Source organism: Lycium ferocissimum, chromosome 12 (assembly GCF_029784015.1).
Source record: "Lycium ferocissimum isolate CSIRO_LF1 chromosome 12, AGI_CSIRO_Lferr_CH_V1, whole genome shotgun sequence".
Taxonomy (NCBI): Eukaryota; Viridiplantae; Streptophyta; class Magnoliopsida; order Solanales; family Solanaceae; genus Lycium; species Lycium ferocissimum.
Genome location: NC_081353.1, coordinates 35,332,834 through 35,346,028, shown reverse-complemented (window position 1 = coordinate 35,346,028; position 13,195 = coordinate 35,332,834). Strand labels below are relative to the sequence as shown.

The following is a 13,195-nucleotide window of genomic DNA, read 5'->3' as shown; positions in this document are numbered from 1 at the left end:
GTATACTATGAAAGTTAGTAATTCACTCAGCAAATGACAAGGTGTTTCAAATGTTAAAGAAATTGAGGGAACAACAAATGAGATGACCAAACAGCAATATGCAGAACAATAGGGAAAAATTTGACTACTAAAACTGATTCATTATAACTTCTCTACTTTTTGTATGATTATTGTAATGTTACATGCTAATCAAGAACAGTGCAGTGGCAGCTGAAGGTTGAAAGAAAAAATCACTGTTGTGAACGGAATTATACATATGCAACTTTAAATTCTATGAACAGCTTATACAAATAGCATGGAAAAAATACACCGATGGCTTGTGTATGTGGATTTTTAATATTTCATCTCCCATCTATATCTCAAGCGTCTTCCAATAGTGAGTCTGCAACTTTTGTTGATTCACTGTCATAGTTCCATAGGTCTTTAAATTCGCCCCTCAACAATCCAAGCACCACATAGGTTCCTAAACATTAAAACGTCAATGAATAATATACAAAGACTGATCAGAAATTTTGATTCAGGAGGTCGTCAAACTGTCATACCTAGCGTGCAGGGCACAAGATATAGAAGAGCAGGTTGACCATGACCATTCATTAGATACAAGGCCAAGTATGTGAATAAAAGACCTGCGAAATTGAAAGAGAAGATGAAATGAGAACCAAGTGGAGGAAATGAAAAACGAGTAAAAGGGAAAGAAGAACGACAAGTTTCAGGACTTTCTGCTCATAAGCTACGACTTAGATTTTGTTACTGCTCTTTACAATGTGCTTTAAGGCATAGCTGTTTATACTTGACAGACGCTTTTTAGGCATTTGTAATTGTTTTACCAAAAGTACTAATGGTCTCGAGCAACCAACATCATTTACTAAAAGGGATGCTAGAAAAAATTAGTGAAGTAGCTAAAAGAAGACGACAACTAATATATTAGAAAAGTACTGACCAATTCCATAACCAACGATCATCCAGATGTAGTATCCATTTAGTACACTCTTACTTCTAGCTTTGTCAAATCTGCAAAATAGATTGGAAAGAGGATTAACAGGAGGTTCCATTGCTTTTTCTAGAAAGGAAGTGAATCCATCGGATGAGACATCGATGAAAAGGAAATTAAATGACTTCCATTCTGTAAATAAAAGGGAAAAGGTAGTCAACTCATTGAAGTAGAGTTGAAAACATCTTCAGCTATATATCCAATACATTTCCCCAACATCAATTTCTGAATTTTAATCACTGTTATAGGAACCATTTTCTGTCTTCAATAACCAAGATACTTACAAATATTTTGGTAACTAAAAGAAATTGTATGAGAACACAGATCGACATATATCAAAAGAATAATGATTATGTTTCATTTTTCACTCTATCTATCTATAGACATGTAGTATCTTAATGTCCTCGAAGGGCAAAGGTAGAGAACAGCGGCACAAAAGAGGAAATTCTTCTTGTTTCACCTAGACAACATGCTTAGTTCTTTTTTCATTTTGAGAGAGGATAACAATTTTTGCTCGCAAGATAGCTGAAGAACGAAGGGATACCTAAAAGCAAAACAAACCAGCAAACCAGGAAAGAGAATGTCCCCAAAGCCAATCATATCATAGCCACCGTAAGGATCTGTTACTCGAGGAACTCTCAGAAGCATTGGGATGGATTCTCCGCCAGCTTTGTCACCACGGGCTACCTATTAGAGGGGAAGAACCCAAGAAGATGTCATTGAGAAAATTTGATGTTAGGTTTGAAGAGCTAAATCAGCTTCTCGTGACAATGGAGAAGAATCATGTATTACTCCAGCTTATTGAAGTAACGACTAAACAATTAAACCAAACTGCTACAGCCATATAGCCAGAAAACGCATAGCAACGGTCGAGCCATTAAACGTAAATATCACAGGTGCACAATTTAAGCTCCCCAAGATACATCTATTTGATCTAAACTATTCTGCAGATGCTTCACAAGTATCATGAGTTCATTCATGTACAAAACCATCAAATGTTTTAGTTTCAAGTAAAGAGAACTTTCTATGAGTCTTCAGTTTTATAGCGGGGAAGAATCCGCCGCTATCCTTCGGGTGCGCACAGGGTAAACCCCGCTCCTGTGCAATAGCCTGCAAACCACACAGGAGAGATAACCCGGCAAGCCCCATGCGAAGAGCTTGCCTAGTGTTGATCACTATGTTCTTGAGACGCTCCATTCTTAGAATTAAGAAGTTTTGATATATCTTCTGTTCAAGTTTATTCCGGCAGGTTTCGGGCTACTCTTTCAGTAGTCTTTGAATCTTTTGAGTCATATTGTCTTCCTCATTCAATTAAGTTCATTTCAACAAAACTATACTCTGATTTTTTCCTTCTCGGTTCTCGCTAGCCCTATCAAGTTCTTGGTTTTTTTCTCAGTAAAATACCTTATCAAAATGATCATTGTTACATATGCGCATGCTCATGTTCTACGATTTAAAGTGAAGCTTACATTGTCATACCAGTAAATCCTTATATAGCCTAAGAGAGATAGCCAAAAAGGTTTTACAAAACAATTTACTCATTATTACTAAACAATTAAAATTCCAACATAAAGCGAAGATTTTTACTATATAGACACCGAACTCATATAATCAACAGGCAGAGTTCGAGTTTCTTGTCAACAAAAAGGAGAAGATAAATGACACACTCCCAATGATTTTTCTGTCAGCTAAAGGGCCTAACCTTCAAAACCACCCAAGTGGACTAAAGAATCTAATATATAAACTAGCCAACCTGGCTTAGCTAGGTGATAAGTTGTGCTCGTGCTATATCATTGCATGTAAACCTATCCTATGAGATACTTGAGTCCAGAATCAGCTGTAAACAACTGAAAGTCTAAGACCAGTGTTCATTAGTTAGTCATGTTTAACTGCCACTGATATTCTCCCTATTCATCTAGGTTAGAAGCGTTAAAGTGCAATAAAAGTTTTAGGGATTAGATAGGACAAACACTACTTTTAACCAATATGATATTATACATCCTACAGAAAGATAATCTAAATTGGCAGCTCACACAATACAAAAAGTCTGTGAACAGTAAAGAGAGCTAGATGTCGCTAAAGAGAGAACTTACTGCAATCATTACACTGTCATGGAATATAGCAGGTGAAAGGAAAACCCAGAAGATGTCGTAGAGAAAAGCACAACACAGAAGCACTGTAGCAACCTAAGCAAAACAGTAATCATCAAATGAAATTAGAATAGTAACCATTAATGAAGCAAAATAAGCTATCAACTCCTCTTGTAGGAGGACCTATGGAGGTATCTACAAACCTTTATATTAGGTAACTGAGCCAACTGCAGAACAGTTATCATCAAACAAATTCCCTGGTAACAAGGAAGCTCTTTAATTTTAACCATGTTGAGAGTGAAAAATATTGAAGAGTAAGTGAATATGATGCATTGTTATCAGCAAATCACAAATTGGTTTGAGGAGATTATTACCCGGTTCATAGGAAACATGCAAGTCAAGTGCAAAAAAGCTTTTCCAGTTCCATTATGCAAACAAGTGCATGAAACTTTTGAGGATGAATATTACAAATAAGCTTACCAGAATATCTTGGCCGATCCAAGAGTATGATGCTTTCCTAGTTGCTGCCCAGAAGACAGCAAATGCCACGCAGAATATCAAGACTACAAGAGATAGAATAGAGATCTCCCCAAGAAGCGGCAAATTCAATGTCTTCCTTCCACAACCTTTACATTTGCTACTCGCAGTATTGTTTGAAACAAAATAGAAGAGCTAATTAGAAATCTTCCACACATTACTCTGACGGACAGCAAATGGTCTTGGAAATATTATACCTTAATACCAGGGATATTATACAGCTATGCATTCCCTGAGAAGGAAACAATTAAACACTAAAAGTCAATAAGCAGAGACAATGTCAATCAAAACTGAAAAGAAACGTAAATTCTGCTCAAACAAGATGCAGAAAAATGCAAAAATGCTCGCTATGTGTCTACAAATTCAATCTCTCAAGAGCTGGAGAAGGGTATCACTTCTAAAGAACATGGCAGGCAGAACCATAGAGAAAATGCATTAAGCACAAAATTTCATTAAATCTATTTATGAGCTCATGTGGACAAATAGATCATCTTATCTTAGAATCAACCAAGCAAAATGAATACAAACTTAACAGTTGGTGCATTCTCTTGACCATTTTGGGTTTACAAAGCATAGCTTTATTACAATACAACTGGTAATGCTATGCAAAGCCTACACAATAAGACAATGAGCTGAAAGGACACTATAATTAGTGGGTCATAATGGAGCCATTATTGAGATTGAAGGTTTAGCATGGGTCGCGGGGATTTATGTTTGATTTACCGTTTGGGTCTATTAGTGTGCAGTTTTTGGTTTCAGTTAGTTTTGAAAGGCTTGTTTGGTTGTGATCAATTCGTGGATGTATCGTCTTTGCTTATCATCGTGCTTCCTTTTTTTTTTTTTTTTTTTTTTTTTTTTTTTTAAAAAACCAAATAGATGGCCTATAATCTGTCAACTACTAGCATCATGAACGGAGAAATGCAGTGCTATGAAATGACATGGTTTTATCTAACCAAGTTCGAAACAAGTTATCTTGGCTAGTGATCAAGTCAAAGTCGAAACAAGTTATCTTGGCTTAGTGATGAAGTCAAAGAAGTAGAGAATTATTAGGGTACCTCAACTCCACCAATAGCGAAAAGTATTATCAGCAGCCAGACAAACCAAGATGACATGAAAAAGTAAAGCAGCAACAGAAATGTAGACGCTGAGAAGACAAAAACAAAAGCACTCTTTGTAGTGATATTTAGAATTTCCTTGTCATCTTCCTCCCTGGCGACTCCAGTATTCACCTAAAAATGAGAAAGGATGAGCATATAAACTAGATATGACAGCCATTAACCATCGGGGGTAAATGTGATTTGTCTGAATCCTTGACTCCAAGAAAAAAGAATAAGGAAAAAAGGGAAACGCACAATTCAGTGGTGTACAGGCAGGTGAAGATGTATAGAAACAAGAAATATAAATCAAGATGAGTTGGTTGGAAACATATTTGGAGAACTAACATCCCACACAAAGTGGCTTGTTTTGTGTGGCTCTTGGCAAAGGAATGTCTATTTAATGAAAAAAATAACACTGTCCCAAATGTTTTTTGTGTGGAGATAAAGAATGGAGCAGTTAACCATCTATTCCTACACAGCAATTAACTGTAAGAATTTTCTTTAATCTTAAAGGGTGTGATCATGCCTGGAAAGATTACAGAAGCTTTACAGATGGAGGAAATGTGTCTCTTGCAAAGAACAGAATAGATGGAGGATTGTCCCTACTTGCATTTGGACAATCTCATGTTTTAAAAATATAGAGAATAGTATGCAGAAGATCAGACTTAAGTAAGTAAACAGATATTTTCAGATGATTTACCTTACTTATTTTCTCATGTTCAGTTTAGCTTCATATGTAGAAAACATTTTCAGTACAACCCATGTACTGTGTTGCCCACTTATATCTATATATATACAATAGGTACCAGTTTCAAAAAACATTTTCAGGAAAATACCCACCCAAGCCCCACAACTCCACCCCATACCACACCAACCCCCCCCCACACACACACCCCCCCCTTTTTTTTTTTTTAAGGTTTTAATTTTTTTTTCTGGATTTTCCCATCCCCCCCCCGCGTGGATACCACACCAACCTCCACAACCACCCATCCTCTATTTCTTTTTTCTTTTCTTTCTTTCTTTCTTTTTTTTTTCTGGATTTTCTAAACCACCACACCCCCGCCCCAAAAAAGTTTTAAAAGTTACTTTTTTCAGATTTTTACACCACCATCCCCTCCAATAACCACACAAACTTTCAATTTTTATAATTTTTTAATAAAGGTAAAATTAAATAGGAAGTAGAAAATTCGGGAGGGGGCGGGGGATGCGTGAGGAGGGTGGGTGTAGAGAATCAAAAAAAGAAAACTTATAATTTTTTGGAGGGGGTGGTCGTGGGGTAAAAAAACCAAAAAAAGAAACTTTTAAAACTCTTTTAAGTAAAAAGAAAAAAAAAATAGGGAGTGGAGCGCGCGCGCGCGGGGGGGGGGGGGGGGGGGGGAAGGGTGGGGTTGCATGGGTTGTGGGAGTGGTTGAGAGGTGGGTGGGGCATGGTTGCGGAAGTGGTTGGGCTTTGGTAGTTGGGGGGTACAAAAAACCCAAAAAAAAAAAAAAAAAAATCAAAACTTTTTTTCCAAAACAAAATTAATTTTTTTTTTTTTTTGGGGGAGGGGAGTGGGGGTGGGGTGGGGTGGTGGGAGTGGTTGGGTGGTTGGTGGAATGCACTTGTGGACTTGTTTTCCCTACTTTTATTAGGGAAGTCATTTTCCCCATTTTTGAGGAACTTATTTTCCTAAAGAAAATGTTTTCCAAAATTTTTGACCAAATGAACATGAGAAAATTGGAAAACATTATCCGGAAAATGTTTTCCTCCATATCGAACACACCCTAAATTAAGACAAGTGACCAAGAGTTATGTACCATCTCCATCAGTTCATTGTAAATATTGTTCCTTTACACAAAAATAAATCTCTAATGCATGCTAAGTCAGTGATGAATCTATCCCATTGCTGTGAAGCTGTCATCTGCAGTCTTTCCTTTTCCTTCAATAGAGAAGAGTTTTCAGCTGATCTGCATTAAGCACCACCCTGCTCCTGGTACCTCCACTTAGTGGACCATACTCACCCATATGCAAGATATTCATTCATCCTCTAGCTTAGATAGCATATAGAATACTAGAACTTTGTATTATATAACAAGGCGCTAAGGCATACTTTTCTTTGTCAGTGAATGTAATCCTGAAGAGACGACACTAAACAAATGATACTTCACGTTATTGTAATTGTTTTTCAAGTTCTTTGTCCAAATATTTTTTATTCATTCTTATAGTTATTAGCACACAAATATGTATGTCTAGTCCAAGACAAATAATAATTATAAGCATGAATAATTAATTCTGATATATCCTGAAACGTTGATTTAAACAAGCAGAGCATTGCTAAGTAATTCTGTGAGAACATAAGAGGCTATTTATATTAAAAGCAAAGATATATCAGGATGCTTAATTTTTGAACCTCTGGTGCCTGTTCATAGTAATTGCTTTCCTTAGATGTGGTAAACTCCGACCAAAAAGATGCACAAAAAATTGTGCCAACAGCCATCAGCCATATGAACATTGCTGAGTAGTCCAAAATGGGGCGATCTGGCGAATACAACAGAATCTCCACTGCATTAAGAGAAAATATGTCCATCATGTTGTAATTCTTCCACAATCCAAGAACAGAGGGACAACAAGTGAAAAGAAGATAAAAACAAGCTCGATGAGAAATGCACAATGCAAGAATAGCTAGAGAAGCCACTGCAATATAGTTTTAAATGCACATTCTCATCAGTGAGTACCAATATTTTGAAGATTAAATTCTATACCGTGCCATGGAATTACACCTCACAAGAGCTCTATAGCTAAAATCTAACGGGAGTTCAACATGCCTTAGATTTGAGCTATGGAGCTCTGATGAAGTGCTCCATACTTATTTTGCACTTCATCAGTGTTGAAGGCACACATGTAAATAGAAGAAAGGACCTTATCATATCTCTCCTGCAAAGGTATGCATGTATCATACAAAATATGGATCATATTACATCCTGGAGAAGGAAAATGTGCGGAACACCTTTTTGCAGACAATTTAAAGCATGGAAAACAATGCATGTGCTATAAGAGGAAGTATGAGTGATATCCTAAAGATACCAGATACCTTGGGAACCAGAACAATATCAACAGAAGGTTAATATACATGAGGCCAAGACTTTACCTTTCTTTCCAGCAGAGATATATTTATCAATGACATCTCCTCCAGCTTTTGAAATGGTTACAACAGGAATTGTTATGGTTGATGCCGTAGAATTGTCAGGACAACCAATTTCCAGAAGATCTAAAGAATAACAGGTAAAATCAGTGTCATTTCTGGAAGAGGTGCAAGAGATATAATCACCAAAAAAAAAGTAAAAACTAAAAAACTAAGAGAAAATAAAAACTGAAATGACACTGAGACATGGATGACAACCTTCTTCATCATTTATCAGCACAATCCCTGCAGCACCTCCTGCTTGTGCAACCGTAGCCTTCGTTAGAAAATCACATTGACCACGAAGAGATAGTGCAATAGAGCCTGATAACTAGACCAAAGTAAACAAATATCTCTGCATTATGCAATGTATAACAAAACGATACAGAAAAGTTACCATATGCCAGTAAGAATTGCAACCAAAAGATATACATGACGAATTGAAAAGCCCCAGAGATGCAGGCTATTTACCTAAGACTAAAGGCATTGTCATGAATCTGGAATAAATACCTTAGAAGAGGAACTGGAACAGCCGTTCAAGGGTTTTGTATAAGTAGCAGGCAATCTGGGGGTATTTTTATTATCACCGGCTAAAAGAGACCCAAATGCCGCACTTAAGCCACCTATTGATTCATGCTCAGCACCATCAATCCATAACTTCACCAGAAGCTGTACAAAAGAAAAGAAGTAACTCAGTATGTTACCACAGGTGAAAAACAGAATTAATCAAAGAATACTTTGTCCCAACAAGATAACAGTCTGACTCAATCTTTTCTTGGTCATCAATTTACATCTTGTGAAAGATGACATGGCATCAAATGGATAGAACCCAGTTTCCTAATTCTTAAGCACCCACCTCATCCTCCCAAATCACCAAGAAGCAAATGCAGAAATAACCAATCAACTACAACTACATCTAAATCCAAGACTAGTTGGGACACCTTCTGTCGTATTAGAAGTTGTAACATAAATAATGATTCCCTTTTTCACACGCATACAATTCATTATACAAATCTCCCAATCATAGATCTATATTTTCTCATTGGATGCACACTAAAAATTCGTGTACTATTCTTTTTTTTTTTTTTTTTCTTTGATGAAGTAAAGATACTTCTATTTATTGATAAGGATGAAGTACAGATGCTTCTATTTATTGATAAGGATGAAGTGAAGATCTTTTATTTATACCTGTACCCTGGTATATGCATAATTACAGAAGTGTTAATGACTCCTATGTAGAACTCAAGGAACAATGAAGTCCAAAAGCAGATTTACAACAAATACATCCCTATGTTTACACCAAGAAAAAAGGTTCAAGAGGCATTTCTCTTTTAGTGCATGGATCATCGCAGAGGTGTCTCCCGAGCATCTCAGATTCCTTTCTTTTTATAATGTCAAAATATACGACTTGGTACAGCTTACCATATCTTTTTCCTTTCTTTCTCCACTTTCTATAGGCAGCCAGGGGCAGATCTAGGTGGGCCTGAGGGGGTTCAAACTTCAAACCCCAAATAACACTGTATATATAAGGTAAAATTTGGTTGTTATGGCTATATATTATTTATTGAACCCCCTTGACACAACCCCGAAGCGTAGCTCAGTGGTCGAGAGGGTTCAACTATTCGCCAAGGTCGCATGTTCAAATCTTGCTCAATGCATTATTTTTTCAGTTTTCGGTAAGAACTTTAAATTCCTCTTTTCCAGAGTCTTTCCCAGCATTAATTAATAGAAGTAAGGCCCATTACATTTAAAGCTTATCATGGACACGTGTAGACTACTGTTTTGTACTAACTTGCTAATTTTGTACTGAAGATTCATTTAGATTTCCTTGCGAATAATTAGTTTAGACACAAATGTTAAGCAAATGGAAGAAGAAGAAGAAATTAGTCCTTGACTTCTATACTAATTAAATTTTGTGTTGTGAAATTGGTGCAACCTGTGTTTATAAAAAGCATATATCCTTTTCCTTGAGACAGCGAAATCAATAGTTTGTTTGGTTAAAATTTTAGTGTGTACCGTTTCCATACCACACGTATAACCAAAATCTGTACTTTCATGGCTCTACTCCACAAGGCAAGTAAGTAATCTTCTATTGATCTTTTTCCCAAACTAGTCGGGAATTGCTATGTAAATACTCTATATTCATTCTGTTATATTTGGATACATTTCACTCCAATACTCAATAATTTGGTTTAACCGAAACTAACCGTTCTAAAAGTACACAACTACTTTTCCACACAATTTCATTATCAGGTTTCCTTAAACTAGCAAAAAATTATGAGCAGACGGAAAGATTCAAGTTCGAATATTTCTCTTCTTTCTTATTTCAAAGATCAGATTATGAAGTCAAAATTAGATTTTTTTTTTTTTTTTAAATGAAACACAAACGATATAGTAACATTAGCAACAAGAGGAACAATTTAGATTCTGAATACAGGAATTGAAACAAACTTACTAATCGATAAGGATTGATCTGTTTCCCAAACTACTTGGGGATCGCTACATGAATACTCTATATTCATTCCGTTCTATTTGAACTCAATTCATTCCAACACTCAATAATTTGGTTTCAACTAAACTTAACATTCTGAAACTAGAGATTAGAGAAATACCACAACACACACACACCAAAAAAAAAAAAAACACTAGGTTTCCTTATATTAGCAAAGTAATTATTTGCAGAAAAGGATTTAAAATACAATTATCTCTCAATTTTCTAGACTGGACGGGTAAAATGGACATATATTTCTAGTATAATTGACAAATAAAAATGGAATAACAACTACGTTTCCACATAATTACCATTAGGTTTCCTTAAACTAGCAAGGTAATTATTACTTGATCAAAAAAAAAAAAAAAGAAACTAGCAAGGTATTTATAAACAAAAGGATTATGAATACAGTAATTGAATCAAATTTAGTAATCGATAAGGATTACAACATGAATACTCTATATCCATTTAGTTCTATTTGGATTCATTCTAATACTTACTAATCAATAAGGATAAGAGATAATTATCTCAATAATTTAATTTTTCAAACGTTCTAAAATTAGAGATTAAAAATGGACATCTATTTCTAGCATAATTGACAAGTAGAAATGGAATAACAACTACATTTCCACATAATTACCATTAGGTTTCTTAAAACTAGCAAAGTAATTATGAACAGAAAAGGATTCTGAATCTACTAATCAAACTTACGAATCGATAAACATTCTAAAATTGGACATTAGATAAATAAAAGAAGAGAAACACACACACATACAAGTATACAACTAGTTTTTGACATAATTACCATTAGGTTTCCTTAAACAAGCAAAGTAATTATAAACAAAAGGATTATTAATACAGTAATTGAAATCAAACTTACTAATCAATAAGGATAAGAGATTACAGAAATTTCATTCCAATACTCAATAATTTGATTTCTAGCTATACTAAACGTTCTAAAATTAGAGATTAGACAAATAAAATAAGAGAAACACACACACACACACACTGATACAAGTATACAACTAGTTTTTGACATAATTACCATTAGGTTTCCTTAAACTAGCAAAGTAATTATTAACAGCAAAAGGATTAACGGTAATTGAATTAAACTTACTAATCGGTAAGGATTGTTACAGGAGGTTGAAGCATTAGCAGGGGCGGCGCGTGAGATATCATCATCGGCGGTAGCGCGTGATGATGGAATAAGAAGAAGAAAAGTGAGAATACTTAATCTGATTAATAAACGGGAATTAAATGCCATAATCAACTATTTGATCTCCTTTGACCCTATCTTCGCATTAGGGTTTTTGGAGATTAGAAATGCAAATCTCTCTCTTTTTTTCTGAAGAAATTTTGATGAGGAGAAAGACGGGGTGGTGGGTGTGGTGTGGGGTGGGGTGGTGTGGGGTGGGTACGTGAGAAAAGTAGGTGATGTAAAAAAAATCTTATACACTGGTATTTGGTATGCACGATAGTTTGAGATTGATTTATTTATGTTCACGTTAAATTTTTATAGGCAAGTAAAAATAGATAAAATTAATTTTGATAAATAAATTAAATTTATATCTTCGATAATTTAGTCCTATATAGAGTAAAATAGACATTAAAATTAATTTTGGCATAGAAAAATTTAAATACTAGTGGTACACAAAACTTAAACTCTTCTTTAATTATTTTACTAGGTATGTTGTTCTTTGTTAGATGAATCAACAACAATATATAATTCGCATAAGTGGGTTAATTTAGTAGGCGTATCTTATCCGATACTTGACATTATACAAAATTTAAACTCAATGGCATAGAAAAATACGTGAGAAAAGTAGGTGATGTAAAAAAAAATCTTACTGGTAGTGATAGTTTGAGATTGATTTATATTATGTTGGTTGAAGGTATAAATTTATTTTAGAATAAATTAAATTTATATCTCTTAAAATAGACCTAAAATTAATTTTGGATATGTCGCTTTATCCATCAAAGTTGAGGTTATTTTATTTCTTTGTTAGATGATATCAACGATACTTGACATTACACAAAATTTAAACTCAATGGCATAGAAAAATTTAAATACTAGTGGTACACAAAACTTAAACTCTTCTTTAATTACTGTAATTCACTAGGTATGTTGTTCTTTGTTAGATGAATTAACTTATACCCACTTTTCGAAAAAATCTCATTTATCTCAAATCTTATATTGGGAAGTAGGGAGTGTTTTCGAAAAATCCTCGGTTCAAGAGAAAACATGACTGTTAGATGAATGAAAAAAAAAATCCCTAATTATTACATGGAGTTACTTACAGTGAATCGGAATGAAATGTGAACAAAGTAGGTGGATGAGCCGATCAGATCGTTATTGGGATTTCACTAACTAACTTTTCTTTTTTTTTTTTTTTTTTTGGGTAGCTAATTAGCTGTTAGGTCACTGAAAAAAAAGAAGAAGTTTCTCCAATTATTACAGCTTGACACATACCTACATAGTAATTAAGTAGTATTTGCATGACAAGTCACATTTTAAGGGCGAATTACAAGTCCTTAATTTAAGAATTAGACTAACCCTTGAGACATTAAAAAATCTAGGCAGTTTAGGTGTATTTATTTATGTAAACTAAGCCACAGTTTAACTGCATTTAGCGCGATTTATGTAAAGCAAGCGATAGTTTAGGTGCATTTAATGGCGGTTTGGACCACCTCTTCCGATATTAAAGAATTTAGCGTTGGTTTAGGTGCATTTAGCAGTGGTTTTGACTACCCCATCAAATATTAAATAATTTAGCGCGGTTTAAACTACCTTTCAGATATTAAAGAAAATAGTTGAGGGTTATGTGAAT

At 34.8% G+C, this 13,195-nt stretch overlaps 1 protein-coding gene across 1 annotated transcript; it reads right to left on the bottom strand.

Moving 5' to 3' along the window:
• Window positions 1–269: 269 nt before the first annotated feature.
• On the bottom strand, window positions 270–11,759 carry LOC132039015 (signal peptide peptidase-like 3). The gene is made up of 14 exons (XM_059429545.1): window positions 11,485–11,759; window positions 8,387–8,545; window positions 8,096–8,207; window positions 7,844–7,963; window positions 7,106–7,257; window positions 4,674–4,847; window positions 3,816–3,850; window positions 3,562–3,718; window positions 3,285–3,338; window positions 3,085–3,177; window positions 1,536–1,678; window positions 941–1,011; window positions 543–626; window positions 270–463 (listed from the first exon to the last, which is right to left on the bottom strand). Exons 1-14 carry the CDS (start codon window positions 11,629–11,631, stop codon window positions 360–362), a joined length of 1,605 nt encoding a protein of 534 aa, XP_059285528.1. The 5' UTR covers window positions 11,632–11,759; the 3' UTR covers window positions 270–359.
• Between the last annotated feature and the right edge of the window lie 1,436 nt (window positions 11,760–13,195).